At 57.5% G+C, this 23,670-nt stretch overlaps 1 protein-coding gene across 1 annotated transcript in view; it reads left to right on the top strand.

The window, feature by feature from the left end:
* Positions 1-1,022: 1,022 nt before the first annotated feature.
* The window catches only part of LOC138522064 (proteasome subunit beta type-9-like), a 122,030-nt gene continuing 99,382 nt past the window's right edge, over positions 1,023-23,670 (top strand). Inside the window, exon 1 of the mRNA XM_069635304.1 lies at positions 1,023-1,300. Within this exon, the coding sequence (XP_069491405.1) occupies positions 1,259-1,300 (42 nt within the window). The 5' untranslated portion in view covers positions 1,023-1,258. The remainder of the gene's footprint in view (positions 1,301-23,670) is intronic.

Below are 23,670 nucleotides of genomic sequence, written 5' to 3'. Positions count from 1 at the left end.
ATATGGCTATACTGTTCCCTGTGCATGGCTGCCAGGGCCCCAGTAGCACTTTTCCCTGCACCTAGGCTGCACTTTCACATGTAGGGAGTTGCACTTTTTTAGTATATGGCTATACTGTGCCCTGTGCATGGCTGGCAGGGCCCCGTTAGCACTTTTCCCTGCACCTAGGCTGCACTTTCACATGTAGGGAGCTGCACTTGTTTCAGTATATGGCTATACTGTTCCCTGTGCATGGCTGCCCGGGCCCCACACAGAGCTCTCATTGTCTCCCACGCGCAGCCACAGCCCCAGGACTCAATGGCCTCTATTGACAGCCAGACTCCGCCCCCTTGAGCCAAGCTCCATAGGGAGGCACCCCACGCTCCTCTGCGTCATCAGTTGCTAGGCGAGCCTTTATCTTCAGGCCCCAGGTTCGCTAGGCATGTGCTATTTACACACAGCCAATGGTGGCAAAGCTCTCAACGCGTCATCAGTAGCTAGGGAAAGGTGTAGCTTCAGGACCCAGGTTCGCTGGACTGTGCTTATTACACCCAGCCAATGGTGGGAAAGCTCACAACGCGTCATCAGTAGCTAGGCAAGGGTGTGCCTGTTAAGTCTCTGAAAGTAGAAGAGCATTATCCAATAGAGTTAGAGCTTTCCCAGCATTATGGAGTTGCTAGGCAGCAGAGGACTAATGTCCCGACAACCTCTGTGCGTGCCCTCTGGCGGTGGCAGGCGGTACTACACTGTGAGCAGCCATGGCCCCAGCTGTCCCCATGTTACTTTCACTTTCACTTTCCCACCTTCCCATCTTCTCGGGCTGCACCGAAGAGCTCAGACCAGAGAGGAGGAGTGCAGCCCAGGGAGGAGGAGAGTGCAGACCAGGGAGGAGGAGAGTGCAGACCAGACAGAGGAGAGCACAGAGCAGACCAGGAGAGTGCAGATCAGAGAGGAAGAGAGCGCAGACCAGACAGGAAGAGAGCGCAGACCAGACAGGAGGAGTGCAGACCAGGGAGGAGGAGAGTGCAGACCAGGGAGGAGGAGAGTGCAGCAGGGAGGAGGAGAGTGCAGCCCAGGGAGGAGGAGAGTGCAGACCAGACAGGAGAGTGCAGATCAGACAGGAGGGAGAGCGCAGACCAGACAGGAGGAGAGCGCAGACCAGACAGGAGGAGAGTGCAGACCAGACAAGAGGAGAGCGCAGACCAGACAGGAGGAGAGCGCAGACCAGACAGGAGGAGAGTGCAGACCAGACAGGAGGAGAGCACAGAGCGGGGAGACCATGACTGAGCCCTGGGACACTTCCTGTGAGATCAGGACAGGGGTAAGGAGCCCTGGGGAGGGCACCATGGCTTCCAGGACCCTCCTTTCCCCTTCATTTTTAGTCTAAAAGTGAATGCAGTCCTTTAGAGAATTCACCCCAAGGGGCAGTTTTCTGTGTGTGTTTCCTCCTTTAACCTTCTTCCCCACGCACCTGTCACTCCTCCTGGGAAGGGATGTCCCTCTTTCTACGGCTTATTGTATTCAGAGAGTACAGTTTAGCTGCACCAACCTCAGTGCACTTTCATTCCCACACCTGAGGCTTGATTGCGTGTGAAACGGACATGGCGCTTTCAGGGTTTTCCCCAGTGAAATTGGCAGTATAATAATAATAACTTGTTTTTTATATAGCGCTTTTATCCAAAGCGCTTTACATAGACATGCTTATTGTACCCCGAAGTATAGGAAGGAAGGGGTCTTGCACTTTGTTTTGGTTTAGGTGGGATGATTTTACTGCTGGCGACAGTGTTCCTTGTTCTTTGCACGGGAAGGCTGCCTGGGTGTTTGAGGGCAATGCTTGTGGCGTGGGTGGTCGCTGCGGGAAGGCTGCCTGGGTGTTTGAGGGTGATGCTTGTGCCCTGGGTGGCCGCCGCGGGAAGGCTGTCTGGATGTTTGAGGGCGATGCGTGTGCCCTGGGTGGTCGCCGCGGGAAGGCTGTCTGGATGTTTGAGGGCCATGCTTGTGCCCTGGGTGGCCGACGCAGGAAGGTTGCCTCAGTGTTTGAGGGCAATGCTTGTACCCTGGGTGGCCGCCGCGGGAAGGCTGCCTGGGTGTTTGAGGGCGATGCTTGTGCCCTGGTTGGTTGCTGCGGGAAGGTTGCCTGGGTGTTTGAGGGCAATGCTTGTGCCCCGGGGGGCCGCCGCGGGAAGGCTGCCTGGGTGTTTGAGGGTGATGCTTGTGCTCTGGGTGGTTCCCGCGGGAAGGCTGCCTGGGTGTTTGAGGGCAATGCTTGTGCCCTGGGTAGTCGCCATGTGAAGGCTGCCTGGGTGTTAGAGGGCGATGCTTGTCCCCTGAGTGGTCCCCGCGGGAAGGCTGTCTGGGTGTTTGAGGGCAATGCTTGTGCCCTGTGTGGTCCCCGCGGGAAGGCTGCCTGGGTGTTTGAGGGCGATGCTTGTGCCCTGGCTGGCTACCGCGGGAAGGCTGCCTGGGTGTTTGAGGGTGATGCTTGTGTCCTTGCTGGCTGCTGCGGGAAGGCTCCCTGGGTGTTTGAGGGCAATGCGTGTGCCCTGGGTAGTCACCGCCGGAAGGCTGCCTGGGTGTTTGAGGGCAATGCTTGGGCCCTGGGTAGTCGCCGTGGAAAGGCTGCTTGGGTGTTTGAGGGTGATGGTTGTACCCGGGTGATCCCCGCAGGAAGACTGCCTGGGTGTTTGAGGGCAAGGCTTGTGCCCTGGGTAGTCACCGTGGAAAGGCTGCTTGGGTGTTTGAGGGTGATGCTTGTGCTCTGGGTGGTCGCTGCGGGAAGGCTGCCTGGGTGTTTGAGCGCGATGCTTGTGCCCTGTGTGGCCGCCGCGGGAAGGCTGCCTGGATGTTTGAGGGCCATGCTTGTGCCCTGGGTGGCCGCCGCAGGAAGGCTGCCTGGGTGTTTGAGGGCCATGCTTGTGCCCTGGGTGGCCCCCGCGGGAAGGCTGCCTGTGCTTTTGAGGGCAATGCTTGTGCCCTGGGTGGTCCCCACGGGAAGGCTGCCTGGGTGTTTGAGGGCGATGCTTGTGCCCTGGGTGGCCGCCACTGGGAAGGTTGCCTGGGTGTTTGAGGGCGATGCTTGTGCAATGGGGGGGGCGCCGCAGGAAGGCTGCCTGGGTGTTTGAGGGGGGTGTTTGTGCCCTGGGTGGTCCCCGCGGGAAAGCTGCCTGGGTGTTTGAGGGCGATGCTTGTGCCCTGGGTGGTCGCCGCAGGAAGGCTGCCTGGGTGCTTAAGGGTGATGCTTTTGCCCTGGGTGGTCGACGTGGGAAGGCTGCCTGGGTGTTTGAGGGTAATGCTTGTGCCCTGGGTAGTCGCAGTGGAAAGGCTGCTTGGGTGTTTGAGGGTGATGGTTGTGCCTGGGTGGTCCCTGCAGGAAGGCTGCCGGCGTATTTGAGGCGATGCTTGTGCCCCGGGTGGTCCCCGCGGGAAGACTGCCTGGGTGTTTGAGGGCAATGCTTGTGCCCTGGGTAGTCGCCGTGGAAAGGCTGCTTGGGTGTTTGAGGGTGATGGTTGTGCCCGGGTGGTCCCCGCAGGAAGGCTGCCTGCGTGTTTGAGGGCGATGCTTGTGCCCTGGGTGGTTACTGTGGGAAGGCTGCCTGGGTGTTTGAGGACGATGCTTGTGCCATGGGTGGTCGCTGCGGGAAGGCTGCCTGGGTGTTTGAGCGCGATGCTTGTGCCCTGTGTGGCCGCCGCGGGAAGGCTGCCTGGGTGTTTGAGGGCGATGCTTGTGCCCTGGGTGGCCGCCACGGGGAAGGTTGCCTGGGTGTTTGAGGGCGATGCTTGTGCAATGGGGGGGCACCGCAGGAAGGCTGCCTGGGTGTTTGAGGGGGATGATTGTGCCCTGGGTGGTCCCCGCGGGAAGGCTGCCTGGGTGTTTGAGGGCGATGCTTGTGCCCTGGGTGGTCACCACGGGAAGGCTGCCTGGGTGTTTGAGTATTTGAGGGCGATGCTTGTGCCCTGGGTGGTCGCCACAGGAAGGCTGCCTGGGTGTTTGAGGGTGATGCTTTTGCCCTGGGTGGTCGACGTGGGAAGGCTGCCTAGGTGTTTGAGGGTAATGCTTGTGCCCTGGGTAGTCGCAGTGGAAAGGCTGCTTGGGTGTTTGAGGGTGATGGTTGTGCCCGGGTGGTCCCTGCAGGAAGGCTGCAGGCGTGTTTGAGGAGCGATGCTTGTGCCCTGGGTGGTTGCTGTGGGAAGGATGCCTGGGTGTTTGAGGGCCATGCTTGTGCCCTGGGTGGCCGCCGCGGGAAGGCTGCCTGTGTTTTTGAGGGCAATGCTTGTGCCCTGGGTGGTCCCCAGGGGAAGGCTGCCTGGGTGTTCGAGGGCGATGCTTGTGCCCTGGATGGCCGCCGCGGGAAGGCTGCCTGGGTGTTTGAGGGTGATGCTTTTGCCCTGGGTGGTCGACGTGGGAAGGCTGCCTGGGTGTTTGAGGGTGATGCTTGTGCCCTGGGTGGCCGCCGCGGGAAGGCTGCCTGGGTGTTTGAGGGCGATGCTTGAGCCCTGGGTGGTCCCAGCGGGAAGGCTGCCTGGGTGTTTGAGGGTGATGCTTTTGCCCTGGGTGGTCGATGTGGGAAGGCTGCCTAGGTGTTTGAGGGTAATGCTTGTGCCCTGGGTAGTCGCAGTGGAAAGGCTGCTTGGGTGTTTGAGGGTGATGGTTGTGCCCGGGTGGTCCCTGCAGGAAGGCTGCAGGCGTGTTTGAGGAGCGATGCTTGTGCCCTGGGTGGTTGCTGTGGGAAGGATGCCTGGGTGTTTGAGGGCCATGCTTGTGCCCTGGGTGGCCGCCGCGGGAAGGCTGCCTGTGTTTTTGAGGGCAATGCTTGTGCCCTGGGTGGTCCCCAGGGGAAGGCTGCCTGGGTGTTCGAGGGCGATGCTTGTGCCCTGGATGGCCGCCGCGGGAAGGCTGCCTGGGTGTTTGAGGGTGATGCTTTTGCCCTGGGTGGTCGACGTGGGAAGGCTGCCTGGGTGTTTGAGGGTGATGCTTGTGCTCTGGGTGGCCGCCGCGGGAAGGCTGCCTGGGTGTTTGAGGGCGATGCTTGAGCCCTGGGTGGTCCCAGCGGGAAGGCTGCCTGGGTGTTTGTGCCCTGGGTGGTCCCTTTGAGATGGCTGCCTGTGTATTTGAGGGCAAGGTTCGGGAAGGCTGCCTGGGTGTTTGAGGGCAATGTTTGTGCTCTGCGTGGTCGCCATGCCGCCAGCAGGGTGGTTTTTCCGCAGTGTTGTGCTTGGTGTTTGTGTTGTGCCCTGGGCGGTTTTTGTGTTAGAAGGAAATGTGCAGAGTTGCTTGTGAGCGTTTGAAAGGCCTTGCCTCTCTGGCAGCTCTGCTACAGCAAAGCGGCCACATGAGGGATGAGCTATCAACATGGTGGTGAGTGGGAGACTAGTGGGCAGAGATGGGTGGACAGCACGTGGTGCCACCCCAGGGGCACCTTCCCGCCCCCACACCTACGATTTCAGGGTCTAGAGGCGCCTGTGGCTGGGCCTGTGCAAGTATCCATTCATTGCAACATTAGGACACTCTGGGGGTCTCTCAGCCACCTAGTGTGGGTGTGCTCTGCTGTGCACGGTGTGCTATGCCCGCAGCTGCCTGTGGAAGGAAGGGGTCTCTCGGCCACCTAGTGTGGGTGTGCTCTGTTGTGCACGATGTGCTGTGCCCGCAACTGCCCGTGGAAGGAAGGGTTCTCTCGGCCACCCAGTGTGGCTGTGCTCCGCTGTGCACGGTGTGCTGCGCCTGCAGCTGCCCATGGAAGGAAGACGTCTCTCGGCCACCTAGTGTGGGTGTGCTCTGTTGTGCATGGTATGCTGTGCCCGCAGCTGCCCTTGGAAGGAATGGGTCTCTTGGCCACCCAGTGTGCTCCGCTGTGCACAGTGTGCTATGCCCACCGCTGCCTGTGGAAGGAAGGGGTCTCTCAGCCACCCAGTGTGTCTGTGCTCTGCTGGGAACAGTGTGCTGTGCCCGCAGCTGCCTGTGGAAGGAAGGGGTCTCTCAGCCACCCAGTGTGGGTGTGCTCCGCTGTGCACAGTGTGCTGTGCCCTCAGCTTCCCATGGAAGGAAGGGGTCTCTCGGCCACCCAGTGTGGGTGTGCTCCGTTGTACACAGTGTGCTATGCCTGCAGCTGCCTGTGGAAGGAAGGGGTCTCTCGGCCACCCAGTGTGGGTGTGCTCTGCTGTGTACAGTGTGCCGTGCCCGCAGCTGCTCTTGGAAGGAATGGGTCTCTCGGCCACCCAGTGTGCTCCCCTGTGCACAGTGCGCGATGCCCGCAGCTGCCCATGGAAGGAAGGGTTCTCTCGGTCACCCAGTGTTGGTGTGCTCCACTGTGCATGGTGTGCTGTGCCCGCAGCTGCCCATGGAAGGAAGGGGTCTCTCGGTCACCCATTGTGGGTGTGCTCCGCTTTGCACGGTGTGCTGTGCCCGCAGCTGCCCGTGGAAAGAAGGGGTCTATCGGCCACCCATTGTGGGTGTTGTCCGTTGTGCACAGTGTGCTATGCCCTTGCTTGTGCTCTGCTGTGCACGGTGCGCTGTGCCCGCAGCTGCCTGTGGAAGGAAGGGGTCTCTCGGCCACCCAGTGTGTCTGTGCTCCGCTGTGCACAGTGCGATGTGCACAGTGTGCTGTGCCCGCAGCTGCCCATGCAAGGAAGGGGTCTCTCGGCCACCCAGTGTGGGTGTGCCCCGTTGTGCACAGTGTACTATGCCCGCAGCTGCCTGTGGAAGGAAGGGGCCTCTCGGCCACCCAGTGTGGGTGTGCTCCGCTGTGCACAGTGTGCTGTGCCCGCAGCTGCTCCTGGAAGGAATGGGTCTCTCGGCCACCCAGTGTGCTCCCCTGTGCACAGTGCACTATGCCCGCAGCTGCCCGTGGAAGGAAGGGTTCTCTCGGTCACCCAGTGTTGGTGTGCTCCACTGTGCATGGTGTGCTGTGCCCGCAGCTGCCCGTGGAAGGAAGGGGTCTCTCGGTCAACCAGTGTGGGTGTGCTCCGCTGTGCACAGTGTGCTGTGCCCGCAGCTGCCTGTGGAAGGAAGGGGTCTCTCGGCCACCCAGTGTGCTCGTGCTTCGCTGTGCACAGTGTGCTGTGCCCACAGCTGCCTGTGGAAGGAAGGGGTCTCTTGGCCACCTAGTCTGGGTGTGCTTCACTGTGCACAGTGTGCTGTGCCCGCAGCTTCCCGTGGAAGGAAGGTGTCTCTCGGCCACCCAGTGTGGGTGTGCTCCGCTGTGCACAGTGCGCTATGCCCGCAGCTGCCCGTGGAAGGAAGGGGTCTCTCGGCCACCCAGTGGGGGTGTGCTTCGCTGTGCACAGTGTGCTGTACCCGCAGCTTCCCATGGAAGGAAGGGTTCTCTCGGCCACCCAGTGTGGGTGTGCTCCGCTGTGCACAGTGTGCTGTGCCCGCAGCTTCCCGTGGAAGGAAGGGGTCTCTCGGCCACCCAGTGTGCTCGTGCTCCGCTGTGCACAGTGTGCTGTCTGTGCCCACAGCTGCCCGTGGAAGGGGTCTCTCGGCCAACCAGTGTGGGTGTGCTTCACTGTGCACAGTGTGCTGTGCCCGCAGCTTACCGTGGAAGGAAGGGGTGTCTCGGCCACCCAGTGTGGGTGTGCTCTGCTGTGCACAGTGCACTATGCCCGAAGCTGCCCGTGGAAGGAAGGGGTCTCTTGGCCACCCAGTGTGGGTGTGCTCTGCTGTGCACAGTGTGCTGTGCCCACAGCTGCCCGTGGAAGGAAGGGGTCTCTTGGCCACCCAGTGTGGGTGTGCTTCACTGTGCACAGTGTGCTGTGCCCGCAGCTTACCGTGGAAGGAAGGGGTCTCTCGGCCACCCAGTGTGGGGGTGCTCTGCTGTGCACAGTGTGCTGTGCCTGCAGTTGCCCGTGGAAGGAAGGTGTCACAGCATTCGTGTCTCCTTAAGAGACCGACGCCGTGTCACGTGAGTAGCGTCATGTGACGGGGAACGCAAGGGGGAGGGAATGTTCTAGGTTAGTTTATGTTGTGCAGAGAATAAAGAAAGATGTGCACACAACCTCGGCGTGTCTGTCCTTCTTTCAGTGGCCCATCCGGGCCCAACAACTGGCGACGAGGTACTCTCCAGGACCGCCGAGTCCTCGTCCTCCATCTTCCGGCAGCGATCCTGCTCGGAAGCACACCGCAGGCACCTCCAGCCCGCTGGCGCCCGCGCCTCATCCCAGGCCCGCCTCCTCCTCCCACAGTCAACGGACCGATCCCGGCCCGCTTTACATTGCCGGCGCGTGTGATCCCAAACCCGCCCTTCTCCTCCTCCTCCTCCACACTGTGACCTGATCTGAGGCCCGCCCTCCCTCCTCTGTGCACACACGGCCATGCGAACAATAACACGTACGCCACCGGCGGCCAGTCGGGCCTGAGGCCGCTCTCCTCCATGAACACGTGCAAGCCACGTGCACAGCAGCACGTCTGATCCCAGGCCCATCCATCTACACAGAGGAGCGCATGATCCCAAGCTCAAGCTTTTCTCAATCCAGGGCACACCTCAACTCCATGTGGCCCATCCTCCAGCGTCAACTCCACGCCGGCGAAGACAACTCGTCCAGGGTGCACGTGAAGTGCCCCCACACATCGACTGCACGGTAATCCGACAGCAGTCGCAACCAAGGCCCACCAGACTCCAGCAGACTCTTGAGAAAGGTGGGTGATACCCCGCATCTACAGCCACCACATAAGACAGCAGGGCCAAGCCCATCCACCTGCTGCAACCACAAGGGGCCTGACTCAAGATGACCAACAGTACCACACACCCCACTCACCACCACCAGCTCACCATGAGCTCGCCCCAAGATCAGCAAGCTCCAACCCCTCCAACTCCTACAGGGAGCACAGCAACCACGGCATGGCGCATGCCCCCCCTTTCTCCATGATGCCACAAGTGGACAGGGGCCCAAGGTGGGTTGAGTGGATAGAAGACTTTAATATCTTCATAGATGCTGCGGGGGAAGAAAAGTCACCAAGACTACACAGCATGTTTCTAAACCTAGCAGGGAATGACATCAAAGTCCTGTTGAAAACCATCCCAACGGCTGAACAAGCTGACTTCCCAGCACTAATCGCGGCACTGAACAGAAGACTGGTAATTGAGCCCAACAGAGACTATAAAAGGTACATATTGAATCAGTGCACGCAAAGGATCAATGAGACCGTTGACGAATCTACGAATAAAAGGAGTGAACTGCCAATTCCATGCCTTCTCGCTTGATGAGGCCATACGTCTGAGAGTAATAATAATAATAATAATAATAATTTGTCATTTACATAGCGCTACGAACCCTCAGGTATCTGAGCGCTGCTTATTATTACCCACGGTGGGTGTCAAAGCGAGCGCTCTACTCGCTGTGCCACTTGACCGGCAAGTAATGTGTATCCCAGACCCTAAAGAAGCAACTCCTCAAAAAACTGATCACCATAGAAGAAGTAAGCCAGATGGCAAGGATTTTAGAAGGGGTGGAAAAACAAGTGACACAGGTAACAGGCACCACTTCGACAAAACAGGACAAGAATGAAATGATAGCGGCAATGCAGGCCAACACCACCAGAACGACTGAGAGAGCCCCCAATCGCAACTATTCAATAACGCTGAGAACCCAACGCCAATGCTACCGCTGTGGGATGGCTTTCCCTCACGCAGGGACTTGCCCCGCACTGTCCAAGAGATGTGGCAACTGCGGCAGAGATTGACACTTTCACTCACTCTGCAGGGAATGCAGACCATTTCCAATGCAAAGACCACCTGTTGCCCCTCAATTCAAAATACCCAACGGAAACCCACAAGCTCAAGCCTACCAAACACAGCCATATTACCAAAACCCAAGAAGGTACGTCAGAGTGGTCGAAGATGTCTACCCGACTGATGAGATCCAAGGAAGAGAAGGATACGAGCAAGTATTCCACATAAGAGATGAATATGATGGACCCCCAACACATCACCACTATGCAGCGGACCTACAAGGTTTCAAACATGAAGTCTTATCAGTATGACCAATATCAGCATGATGAATTTGTCAATCTGATCATGAAGAAAGGAGAAGCACGGGAAGCACCCAAGATACCGGTGGATATAGGAGGGAGACAATTCTGTTTCCTAGTCGACTCAGGAGCCACTGACAACATAATGGGTGAGAAGAAGTTTCACCAGATTCCCAACAAACCGGCCCTGATGTCATCCGATTCCAAGATATACCAATGGGGCGCTGCAAACCCCCTGCAAACAATTGGCTCATTCGGTCGTCGTCTCATCCACGACAACCACTCCACCATGACGAGCATTCACGTCATTCGCAGTCTGACCAAAGGAAGATGCCTTCTCAGCTATAGAACCACCTCCTGCCTAGGCCTCAGACACACGCGTGCAAGAAGGTGACAAAATCCACTCGACAGAACCAACACTTGAGACAAGAGAAAGCGTGTCCAACGCCTGATCAGGGCCCGCGTGTACAGACACGATGTCAGAAGACACCATTGTGAAAGAATTCCCTCTCATCTGCAAGGGCCTAGGGAAACTAAAAGGACCCCCAGTGAAACTCCATATTGATCCCACTGTCCGACCCGTTCCACAACATCCAAGGAGGGTTGGTTTCCACCTCCAACCCGCAGTGTCAGCTGAACTCGGACAACTCCTGGAAGACGGAATAATCGAACCAGCTACGGGCTCGACCCCGTGGGTCTCTCCACTGGTCATAGTGCCAAAGGATGGAGGACGACTCAGACTCTGTGTGGACATGCGATTAGCCAACACCAAGATTCAGCGTGAACGACACCCAGGCCCCAGAATTGAGGACATGATTGTTCAACTGAATAAGTCCACTCTCTTCTCCAAAGTAGACCTGAATCAAGGGTACCACCAGATGGTACTCCATCCAGAATCGAGAGGAATCACCACCTTTGCCACGCACGACGGATTATTCCACTATAAGCGTCTAAATTTCGGCATATCTTCAGTGTGGGTGTGCTCCACTGTGCACAGTGTGCTGTACCCAGGGGGTGTTTGGCTCCTCGGAGCGCGAGGTCTGTGAGCGGTTACGTTAAGGGCTGAGGCCAAGTTTCTGGTATCAAAATGAGGTGCATTTGGAAAGCATGTGTGTGTGTGTGCACATCACAGTGCATCGCAGCGCTTGCCCGGGTGGGCTGGCAGTGTGGGTGGCGGCGCTCACGGCATTCGATGCCGTAGCGCCACCTGAGGGTAATTAGCAGGAATGCATGCTGTGTTTGGGAATCATCTGGTGTGGCAGCTAATTACTATTAATACCAGAAATTGCAAAGTGGGGGTGCCTTTCACATGTGGAGTCCCTGTTCCTCGAGGCGCTTTGAGCCACTGTAGGGCTTCAGTAAGTTATGGTGCCTCTCAGCTGGGAAAGCACAGCAGCAGTGAGCAGGGCCAGCCTCCCAGAGGTATAAAGGGGCCGCCTCCCAGAGGTATAAAGGGGCCGTGTCAAAGATAACAGAGATGGGGGTGGGGCGGGGGGGCGGCACGTCCAGGGAAGGAAAGGAGGGACGCGGGTATCGGACAACAGGGACTGATCAGGGCCTTTCAACCCTTTCATATGAAAGGGGCCTGGAGAAGTGGGTACCAGCTACAATGTGGACACCCCCTTTCACCCTGGCACCGATCACCACTGGAATGTGTGCATTTGCCGCTCCCGTGGAATGTGCGCATTTGCCTCTCCATTGGAATGTGCGCATTTGCCGTTCCCGTGGAATGTGCGCATTTGCCGCTCCATTGCATTGTGCGCATTTGCCGCTCCATTGGAATGTGTGCATTTGCCGCTCCATTGCATTGTGCGCATTTGCCTCTCCATTGGAATGTGCGCATTTGCCGCTCCATTGGAATGTGCGCATTTGCCGCTCCACTGGAATGTGCGCATTTGCCTCTCCATTGGAATGTGCGCATTTGCCGCTCCACTGGAATGTGCGCATTTGCCTCTCCATTGGAATGTGCGCATTTGCCTCTCCACTGGAATGTGCGCATTTGCCGCTCCCGTGGAATGTGCGCATTTGCCGCTCCCGTGGAATGTTCGCATTTGCCGCTCCATTGGAATGTGCGCATTTGCCGCTCCATTGCATTGTGCGCATTTGCCTCTCCATTGGAATGTGCGCATTTGCCGCTCCATTGGAATGTGCGCATTTGCCGCTCCACTGGAATGTGCGCATTTGCCTCTCCATTGGAATGTGCGCATTTGCCGCTCCACTGGAATGTGCGCATTTGCCTCTCCATTGGAATGTGCGCATTTGCCTCTCCACTGGAATGTGCGCATTTGCCGCTCCCGTGGAATGTGCGCATTTGCCGCTCCCGTGGAATGTGCGCATTTGCCGCTCCATTGGAATGTGCGCATTTGCCGCTCCCGTGGAATGTGCGCATTTGCCGCTCCCGTGGAATGTGCGCATTTGCCGCTCCATTGGAATGTGCGCATTTGCCTCTCCATTGGAATGTGCGCATTTGCCGCTCCATTGGAATGTGCGCATTTGCCGCTCCCATTGGAATGTGCGCATTTGCCGCTCCCGTGGAATGTGCGCATTTGCCGCTCCCGTGGAATGTGCGCATTTGCCGCTCCATTGGAATGTGCGCATTTGCCTCTCCATTGGAATGTGCGCATTTGCTGCTCCCATTGGAATATGCGCATTTGCCGCTCCATTGGAATGTGCGCATTTGCCGCTCCCGTGGAATGTGCGCATTTGCCGCTCCCGTGGAATGTGTGCATTTGCCGCTCCCATGGAATGTGCGCATTTGCCTCTCCATTGGAATGTGCGCATGTGCCGCTCCCATTGGAATGTGCGCATTTGCCGCTCCATTGGAATGTGCGCATTTGCCGCTCCCGTGGAATGTGTGCATTTGCCTCTCCATTGGAGTGTGCACATTTGCCGCTCCCGTGGAATGTGCGCATTTGCCGCTCCATTGGAATGTGCGCATTTGCCGCTCCATTGGAATGTGCGCATTTGCCGCTCCCGTGGAATGTGCACATTTGCCTCTCCATTGGAATGTGCGCATTTGCCGCTCCATTGGAATGTGCGCATTTGCCGCTCCCGTGGAATGTGCGCATTTGCTGCTCCCGTGGAATGTGCGCATTTGCCGCTCCCGTCGAATGTGCGCATTTGCCTCTCCATTGGAATGTGCGCATTTGCCGCTCCATTGGAATGTGCGCATTTGCCGCTCCCGTGGAATGTGCGTATTTGCCGCTCCATTGGAATGTGCGCATTTGCCGCTCCATTGGAATGTGCGCATTTGCCGCTCCCTTTGGAATGTGCGCATTTGCCGCTCCTGTGGAATGTGTGCATTTGCCTCTCCATTGGAATGTGCGCATTTGCCACTCCACTGGAATGTGCGCATTTTCCGCTCCCGTGGAATGTGCGCATTTGCCGCTCCCGTCGAATGTGCGCATTTGCCGCTCCATTGGAATGTGCGCATTTGCCGCTCCCGTGGAATGTGCGTATTTGCCGCTCCATTGGAATGTGCGCATTTGCCGCTCCCGTGGAATGTGCGCATTTGCCGCTCCATTGGAATGTGCGCATTTGCCGCTCCCTTTGGAATGTGCGCATTTGCCGCTCCTGTGGAATGTGTGCATTTGCCTCTCCATTGGAATGTGCGCATTTGCCACTCCCGTGGAATGTGCGCATTTGCCGCTCCCTTTGGAATGTGCGCATTTGCCGCTCCCATTGGAATGTGCGCATTTGCCGCTCGTGTGGAATGTGCGCATTTGCCGCTCCCAATGGAATGTGCACATTTGCCGCTCCCGTGGAATGTGCGCATTTGCCACTCCTGTGGAATGTGCGCATTTTCCGCTCCCGTGGAATGTGCGCATTTGCCGCTCCCATTGGAATGTGCGCATTTGCCGCTCCCGTGGAATGTGCGCATTTGCCGCTCCCGTGGAATATGTGCGCATTTGCCGCTCCCGTGGAATGTGCGCATTTTCCGCTCCCATTGGAATGTGTGCATTTGCCGCTCCCGTGGAATGTGCGCATTTTCCGCTCTCATTGGAATGTGCGCATTTGCCGCTCCCGTGGAATGTGCGCATTTGCCGCTCCCGTGGAATGTGCGCATTTGCCGCTCCCATTGGAATGTGCGCATTTGCCGCTCCCATTGCAGTGTGCGCATTTGCTGCTCCCGTGGAATGTGCGCATTTGCCGCTCCCGTGGAATGTGCGCATTTTCCGCTCCCATTGGAATGTGCGCATTTGCCGCTCCCGTGGAATGTGCGCATTTGCCGCTCCCGTGGAATGTGCGCATTTGCCGCTCCCGTGGAATGTGCACATTTGCCTCTCCATTGGAATGTGCGCATTTGCCGCTCCATTGGAATGTGTGCATTTGCCGCTCCCGTGGAATGTGCGCATTTGCCGCTCCCGTGGAATGTGCGCATTTGCCGCTCCCGTCGAATGTGCACATTTGCCTCTCCATTGGAATGTGCGCATTTGCCGCTCCATTGGAATGTGCGCATTTGCCGCTCCCGTGGAATGTGCGTATTTGCCGCTCCATTGGAATGTGCGCATTTGCCGCTCCCGTGGAATGTGCGCATTTGCCGCTCCATTGGAATGTGCGCATTTGCCGCTCCCTTTGGAATGTGCACATTTGCCGCTCCTGTGGAATGTGTGCATTTGCCTCTCCATTGGAATGTGCGCATTTGCCACTCCACTGGAATGTGCGCATTTTCCGCTCCCGTGGAATGTGCGCATTTGCCGCTCCCGTCGAATGTGCGCATTTGCCGCTCCATTGGAATGTGCGCATTTGCCGCTCCCGTGGAATGTGCGTATTTGCCGCTCCATTGGAATGTGCGCATTTGCCGCTCCCGTGGAATGTGCGCATTTGCCGCTCCATTGGAATGTGCGCATTTGCCGCTCCCTTTGGAATGTGCGCATTTGCCGCTCCTGTGGAATGTGTGCATTTGCCTCTCCATTGGAATGTGCGCATTTGCCACTCCCGTGGAATGTGCGCATTTGCCGCTCCCTTTGGAATGTGCGCATTTGCCGCTCCCATTGGAATGTGCGCATTTGCCGCTCGTGTGGAATGTGCGCATTTGCCGCTCCCAATGGAATGTGCACATTTGCCGCTCCCGTGGAATGTGCGCATTTGCCACTCCTGTGGAATGTGCGCATTTTCCGCTCCCGTGGAATGTGCGCATTTGCCGCTCCCATTGGAATGTGCGCATTTGCCGCTCCCGTGGAATGTGCGCATTTGCCGCTCCCGTGGAATATGTGCGCATTTGCCGCTCCCGTGGAATGTGCGCATTTTCCGCTCCCATTGGAATGTGTGCATTTGCCGCTCCCGTGGAATGTGCGCATTTTCCGCTCTCATTGGAATGTGCGCATTTGCCGCTCCCGTGGAATGTGCGCATTTGCCGCTCCCGTGGAATGTGCGCATTTGCCGCTCCCGTGGAATGTGCGCATTTTCCGCTCCCGTGGAATGTGCGCATTTGCCTCTCCATTGGAATGTGCGCATTTGCCTCTCCATTGGAATGTGCGCATTTTCCGCTCCTGTGGAATGTGCGCATTTGCCTCTCCATTGGAATGTGCGCATTTGCCGCTCCCGTGGAATGTGCGCATTTGCCGCTCCCGTGGAATGTGCGCATTTGCCGCTCCCGTGGAATGTGCGCATTTGCTGCTCCCGTGGAATGTGCGCATTTGCCTCTCCATTGGAATGTGCGCATTTGCCGCTCCCGTGGAATGTGCGCATTTGCCGCTCCCGTGGAATGTGCGCATTTGCCCTCCCATTGGAATGTGCGCATTTGCCTCTCCATTGGAATGTGCGCATTTGCCGCTCCATTGGAATGTGCGCATTTGCCGCTCCCGTGGAATGTGCGCATTTGCCGCTCCCGTGGAATGTGCGCATTTGCCGCTCCCATTGGAATGCGCGCATTTGCCTCTCCATTGGAATGTGCGCATTTGCCTCTCCATTGGAATGTGCGCATTTGCCGCTCCATTGGAATGTGCGCATTTGCCTCTCCATTGGAATGTGCGCATTTGCCTCTCCATTGGAATGTGCGCATTTGCCGCTCCCGTGGAATGTGCGCATTTGCCACTCCTTTGGAATGTGCGCATTTTCTGCTCCCGTGGAATGTGCGCATTTGCCGCTCCATTGGAATGTGCGCATTTGCCGCTCCATTTTAATGTGCGCATTTGCCGCTCCCGTGGAATGTGCGCATTTGCCGCTCCCGTGGAATGTGCGCATTTGCCTCTCCCGTGGAATGTGCGCATTTGCCGCTCCATGGAATGTGCGCATTTGCCGCTCCCGTGGAATGTGCGCATTTGCCACTCCCGTGGAATGTGCGCATTTGTCGCTCCCATGCTCCCTCGGGCTCCCTGGGGGGGAGGGGGGGCCTTCAAGAGCTGCAGGGGCATTTTGCGCCCTACTCTTTCCGCTGCCAGGAGCCGTGCTCTGGCCCCCAGACACGATGGGGCTGGGGGTGTTCTTCAGTGGGACAGCAAGAGAAGGGACAGTGCCCCCTAGGGGTTGGAAGGTGTGAGTGTGAAAGGAAATGATATTGTATTTAAATGGCGCTCCTGCGCCAGTGCATGAAGATGGAGAGTGTGGTTTGGAACATTGGGGGGGGGGGGGGGGGGGGGGGTTAATGGCACGGGGGCAGGGAGTGCCGCCGGGAGTTTAGATGCCTGACCTTGAGTGCACGGTTGGAAACCTCGGCGCAGGCCCTCATTGTGATCAGGGTCGGACTGGGGCATAACATTGTCTCGGGCACCAACGGAAAAGTGGCCCGGAGTTGCAAATGGGAATTCATTCCTCTTGTGACACTCTGTGAATAGTACTCAAGGGGGAGCTTTTTTGATAAAATGTGATGCAAATTGCGCATTTTAAAGAATGTTTATTCAGCAACACTGGGCAAAATCTATTAGCTGAAGTAACTCATCAAACTTGCGCACACTGGCCAAAAAAGTGGCCCACTTGGGCCCAAATAACGGACCCACACAAGCATTTTGCATTTTTAGTTCGGCCATGGGCCCATTGCCCTGTAGGCCAGTCCTGCCTGATTGTGATGCTTCGTGATCCTCTGGTGGGGGTGCAGTTTAGGAACTGGGGTGCTGCGATATGGGTCCGATCCTGGCAGCTGGGCAGGGCCGGGTCGGGTAGTAATTGGGCTGGAGGCTGCCTGGAATTGCCAGGTGCTGTGCCAGAAGAGCCTGGGTAGCTGGGCACCACCAGCTGCCAGGAGCTGCTCTCGGCTGCCCGGGGTAAGTGAGGAAGAACACATCCAGCCAGGTGAGGCCCCTGCTGTGCGCTGGGGGTCAAGCTTCAAGCTTTAAACATGAACCAGGCTGGCTACGAGTGGGGGCATGACCCCCGAAACGAGAGTGGCGACTGTTGGGCAAGGAAGTGGCGACACAGAACGAGTGTCTCCCATCTGTGCATTGCTTGCGGGCCGGGCACGGGCCCCTACACCTCCCGGGGGGAGGGAGGAACGTTAGCTCACATAGTCGGGTCATTGCAGCGGAGTAACTTTGCTGAGCAGGTTGGGGAGACATGGCACCTAAATGAAAGGGGCCCCGGCCAGAATGAGAGGGGTAAAAATGCCGATTATCCCCCTAGGAGTGGGTGCCCTGCTCCCATTGGGTAGAGGTGCCCTGGGGCGCGGGAGGCGCTGAGCGAGACCATGGGATGTGGGCAGAACCACTTGCGAGGTTTATATGTAGTGAGGCCTAGTCCGTGGCAGCTGCTGGGAAGTCCAGAAGAAGCTCCACGTGGCAATGCCAGCATTGTGCAAGGGGCTGGTTTCTGAACAATAGGGCATTAGTGCAGAAGGACAGGGCACTATGAGAAGGACGGGGGTCACCTGTCGGATATGGGCGGGTACCTGGTTTGCTGAACTTGGAGGACGCCCTAAGAAGGTGAGGGCGTGAATAGTAGGATAGGGAAACCCTTCTTCCTGTGGCGGTAACTCAGGCGATCGAGCAGTGGCTAAACTAACCTCCCCGGTAACCTAACCGCGGGGGCCCGTAAAGAGGAGGGGGTAACCTAACAGCGGGGACCCGTAAAGAGGAGGGGGTAACCTAACAGCGGGGGCTGCATGGTATAAAGAGGAGGGGGTAACCTAACAGCGGGACCCGTACGGTATAAAGAGGAGGGGGTAACCTAACAGCGGGGCCCGTAAAGAGGAGGGGGTAACCTAACAGCGGGGGCCCGTACGGTATAAAGAGGAGGGGGTAACCTAACAGCGGGGCCCGTACGGTATAAAGAGGAAGGGGTAACCTAACAGCGGGGCCCGTACGGTATAAATAGGAAGGGGTAACCTAACAGCGGGGGCCGTACGGTATAAAGAGGAGGGGGTAACCTAACAGCAGGGGCCCGTACGGTGTAAAGAGGAGGGGGTAACCCACCAGCGGGGGCTCGTAAGGTATAAAGAGGAGGGAGTAACCTAACAGCGAGGGCTGCACGGTATAAAGAGGAGGGGGTAACCTAACAGCGGGGGCCCATACGGTATAAAGAGGAGGGGGTAACCTAACAGCGGGGCCCGTACGGTATAAAGAGGAGGGGGTAACCTAACAGCGGGGGCCTGTAAGGTATAAAGAGGAGGGGGTAACCTAACAGCGGGGCCCGTACGGTATAAAGAGGAGGGGGTAACCTAACAGCGGGGCCCGTACGGTATAAAGAGGAGGGGGTAACCTAACAGCGGGGCCCGTACGGTATAAAGAGGAAGGGGTAACCTAACAGCGGGGGCTGCACGGTATAAAGAGGAGGGGGTAACCTAACAGTGGGGGCCCGTACGGTATAAAGAGGAGGGGGTAACCTAACAGCAGGGGCCCGTACGGTGTAAAGAGGAGGGGGTAACCCACCAGCGGGGGCTCGTAAGGTATAAAGAGGAGGGGGTAACCTAACAGCGAGGGCTGCACGGTATAAAGAGGAGGGGGTAACCTAACAGCGGGGGCCCATACGGTATAAAGAGGAGGGGGTAACCTAACAGCGGGGCCCGTACGGTATAAAGAGGAGGGGGTAACCTAACAGCGGGGCCCGTACGGTATAAAGAGGAGGGGGTAACCTAACAGCGGGGCCCGTACGGTATAAAGAGGAGGGGGTAACCTAACAGCGGGGGCCCATACGGTATAAAGAGGAGGGGGTAACCTAACAGCGGGGCCCGTACGGTATAAAGAGGAGGGGGTAACCTAACAGCGGGGCCCGTACAGTATAAAGAGGGGGGGTAACCTAACAGCGGGGGCTGCACGGTATAAAGAGGAGGGGGTAACCTAACAGCGGGGGCCCATACGGTATAAAGAGGAGGGGGTAACCTAACAGCGGGGGCCCGTACGGTATAAAGAGGAGGGGGTAACCTAACAGCGGGGGCCCATACGGTATAAAGAGGAGGGGGTAACCTAACAGCGGGGGCCTGTACGGTATAAAGAGGAGGGGGTAACCCAACAGTGGGGCCCGTAAGGTATAAAGAGGAGGGGGTAACCTAACAGCGGGGGCCCGTACGTTATAAAGAGGAGGGGGTAACCTAACAGCGGGGGTCCCGTACTGTATTAAAAGGAGGGGGTAACCTAACGTGGGGGCCCGTATGGTATAAAGAGGAGGGGGTAACCTAACGGTGGGGGTCCCATACGGTATAAAGAGGAGGGGGTAACCTAACAGCGGGGCCCGTACGGTATAAAGAGGAGGGGGTAACCTAACGGCGGGGGTCCCATACGGTATAAAGAGGAGGGGGTAACCTAACAGCGAGGGCCCGTACGGTATAAAGAGGAGGGGGTAACCTAACAGCAGGGGCCCGCACGGTATAAAGATGAGGGGTAACCTAACAGCGGGGGCTGCACGGTATAAAGAGGAGGGGGTAACCTAACAGCGGGGGCCCGCACGGTATAAAGATGAGGGGTAACCTAACAGCGGGGGCTGCACGGTATAAAGAGGAGGGGGTAACCTAACAGCGGGGGCCCGCACGGTATAAAGATGAGGGGTAACCTAACAGCGGGGCCCGTACGGTATAAAGAGGAGGGGGTAACCTAACAGCGGGGGCCCGTACGGTATAAAGCGGAGGGGGTAACCTAACAGCGGGGGCCCGTACGGTATAAAGAGGAGGGGGTAACCTAACAGCGGGGGCCCGTACGGTATAAAGAGGAGGGGGTAACCTAACAGCGGGGGCCCGTACGGTATAAAGAGGAGGGGGTAACCTAACAGCGGGGGCCCGTACGGTATAAAGAGGAGGGGGTAACCTAACAGCGGGGGCCCGTACGGTATAAAGAGGAGGGGGTAACCTAACAGCGGGGGCCCGTACGGTATAAAGAGGAGGGTGTAACCTAACAGCGGGGGCTGCACGGTATAAAGAGGAGGGTGTAACCTAACAGCGGGGGCTGCACGGTATAAAGAGGAGGGGGTAACCTAACAGCGGGGGCCCCGTATGGTATAAAGAGGAGGGGGTAACCTAACAGCGGGGGCCCGTACGGTATAAAGAGGAGGGGGTAACCTAACGGCGGGGGTCCCATACGGTATAAAGAGGAGGGGGTAACCTAACAGCGGGGGCCCATACGGTATAAAGAGGATGGGGTAACCTAACAGCAGGGGCCCGTACGGTATAAAGAGGAGGGGGTAACCTAACTGCGGGGGCCCGTACAGTATAAAGAGGAGGGGGTAACCTAACAGCGGGGGCCCATACGGTATGAAGAGGAGGGGGTAACCTAACAGCGGGGGCCCGTACGGTATAAAGCGGAGGGGGTAACCTAACAGCGGGGGCCCATACGGTATAAAGAGGAGGGGGTAACCTAACAGCGGGGGCCCATACGGTATAAAGAGGAGGGGGTAACCTAACAGCGGGGGCCCATACGGTATAAAGAGGAGGGGGTAACTTAACAGCGGGGGCCCGTACGGTATAAAGCGGAGGGGGTAACCTAACAGCGGGGGCCCGTACAGTATAAAGCGGAGGGGGTAACCTAACAGCGGGGGCCCATACGGTATAAAACAGAGGGGGTAACCTAACAGCGGGGGCCCATACGGTATAAAGAGGAGGGGGTAACCTAACAGCGGGGGCCCATACGGTATAAAGCGGAGGGGGTAACCTAACAGCGGGGCCTGTACGGTATAAAGAGGAGGGGGGTAACCTAACAGCGGGGGCCCATACGGTATAAAGAGGAGGGGGTAACCTAACAGCGGGGGCCCATACGGTATAAAGAGGATGGGGTAACCTCACAGCAGGGGCCCGTACGGTATAAAGAAGAGGGGGTAACCCAATGGTGGGGGCCTGTATGGTATAAAAAGGAGGGGCATCTCCCACGGGCATCAGATTCTAGCTTGGGCTGGTGGAAAAGGAAAGCAGAACGGCGCCCCCTGTAGCCCAGCAGCGGCGCCCCCTGCAGCCCATCAGCGGCGCCCCCTGTAGCTCAGCAGCGGCGCCCCCTGCAGCCCAGCAGCGGCACCCGCCAATGTGTGTTGCTCAGCCTGAGGCTCTGAGAGGTGCGGGGACGGCGCCCCCTGCAGCCCAGCAGCGGCACCCGCCAATGTGTGTTGCTCAGCCTGAGGCTCTGAGAGGTGCGGGGACGGCGCCCCCTGCAGCCCAGCAGCGGCACCCGCCAATGTGTGTTGCTCAGCCTGAGGCTCTGAGAGGTGCGGGGACGGCGCCCCCTGCAGCCCATCAGCGGCGCCGGCCAATGTGTGTTGCCCAGACCGGGGCTCTGGGAGGTTCGGGGAGTGGTGACCTAAGTATGCTGGAAAGGAATGGATAAGTAAAAGAGAGCTGGCTGGATATAAAGGAAGGAGCAGAGAAAGGTGAAAAGGGGGGTGCCAAGGAAGGTGTACACAGAAAGCTGCTGCCATCACCTGGGACTGTAATAATGTGATAGTGTGAAATGTTTATAAATAAACTACAGCCTTGTTATGCCACAAAGGAGGAAAACCGGTCTGGCCTCAGTTATTTAGCCAAGGGGTGGGCACAACAGGATATTGTGTGTCTTGACAGGTGGGGGGCGAGCAGTAGCCGACTGCCCATGTCAGGGGCGCGACAGCAACAGCCTGAGAAACCTCTCACCCCGGAGAGCACAGTAGTTACATTTAAAAATCCTTAACAGTCCACAGAAGCAACCTGGAAGAGGAAAGAAGCCTGCCTTATTAATCTATTTGTTTCTTTTTCTGTTAACTAAATCATACATTATTTTTAAAATGTGTGCAACGCTTGTTTTATACCAAAAAAATCAGAATTTAAAAAACAATGATCTACATATCCTCTGAAATGTGTGAGAAATGGATGTAATAGGCCAACAGAAGGCATCCTAGACATCTAGTTTCCAGGTCTCGGTGGAAGGGGAGACAGGGGTTGCCAGCGCAGTGGGTTAATGCACCTACTGCAGCTGTGTATACTTCCTGGTGAGAAGCTGCTGCAGGTTTGCTTGCTATGCTGGGACCTGCAGTCATTCCATCCCCTCCACAAGGGGCCCTGTTTAATTATTTTAACAATATTTCTATTGACAAACAAACCATAACAACCCAACATAGCTGCCCATCCCACCCATACCCCCCCTTACTTCCCTTCTGGTTCATTTATTATTTCGGGTTCCCCCTGGTCCACAAACCCCACAACCAAATACATGGTTCATAATGGTGCCTTTCAACCAAATACAGTGTACAGTAACCTTTTGCTTTCCCTTCCTCCTCTCGATCTCCCAGCCTCCCTCTCTCTGCCCCAACCCCACTTCCTCCTCCCCCTGCCTTGATTGTTTTGCCTCCCCATTCCCCCTCATGGGGGGTTCATATCTGCTGAGGAACACCGCTCATTCAGCATTTGGCTCCAGTCCACTGTTACCCCTTCCTCCTGCTCAGGGTCGCTGTTACACCTTCCTCCTGCTCAGGGTCGCTGTTACCCCTTCCTCCTGCTCAGGGTCGCTGTTACGCCTTCCTCCTGCTCAGGGTCGCTGTTACCCCTTCCTCCTGCTCAGGGTCACTGTTACCCCTTCCTTCTGCTCAGGGTCGCTGTTACCCCTTCCTCCTGCGCAGGGTCGCTGTTACACCTTCCTCCTGCTAAGGGTCGCTGTTAGCCTTCCTCCTGCTCAGGGTCACTGTTACCCCTTCCTCCTGCTCAGGGTCGCTGTTACCCCTTCCTCCTTCTCAGGGTCGCTGTTACCCCTTCCTCCTGCTCAGGGTCGCTGTTACAACTTCCTCCTGCTCAGGGTCGCTGTTACCCCTTCCTCCTCCTCAGGGTCGCTGTTACGCATTCCTCCTGCTCAGGGTCACTGTTACGCATTCCTCCTGCTCAGGGTCGCTGTTACCCCTTCCTCCTGCTCAGGGTCGCTGTTACACCTTCCTCCTGCTCAGGGTCGCTGTTGCCCCTTCCTCCTGCTCAGGGTCGCTGTTACCCCTTCCTCCTGCTCAGGGTCGCTGTTGCCCCTTCCTCCTGCTCAGGATTGCTGTTACCGCTTCCTGCTCAGGGTTGCTGTTACCCCTTCCTACTGCTCAGGGTCGCTGTTGACATGGAGCTTGGGCGTGTGCAATAGCCATGCACCCCCAGATCATGTGCCCGCGCCCTGCTGGACCCGTCCCACCACGCGGGTGGTCCCGGCTGAGGGTGTCATTCATAGCATGGAGCTTGGGTGGGGTCACATATACCCTCTGAAGTGTGCAATAGCCATGCACCCCCAGATCATGTGCCCGCGCCCTGCCGGACCCGTCCCACCACGCGGGCAGTCTTGGCTGAGGGTGTCATTCATAGCATGGAGCTTGGTGGGGGTCACATAAACCCTCTGCAGTGTGCAATAGCCATGCACCCCCAGATCATGTGCCCGCGCCCT

The sequence above is a fragment of the Ambystoma mexicanum genome, chromosome 13 (genome assembly GCF_040938575.1).
Source record: "Ambystoma mexicanum isolate Mex_15411 chromosome 13, UKY_AmexF1_1, whole genome shotgun sequence".
NCBI lineage: Eukaryota > Metazoa > Chordata > Amphibia > Caudata > Ambystomatidae > Ambystoma > Ambystoma mexicanum.
Note: the sequence above shows the minus strand (reverse complement) of the source record. Positions and strands in the feature narration are given on the sequence as shown.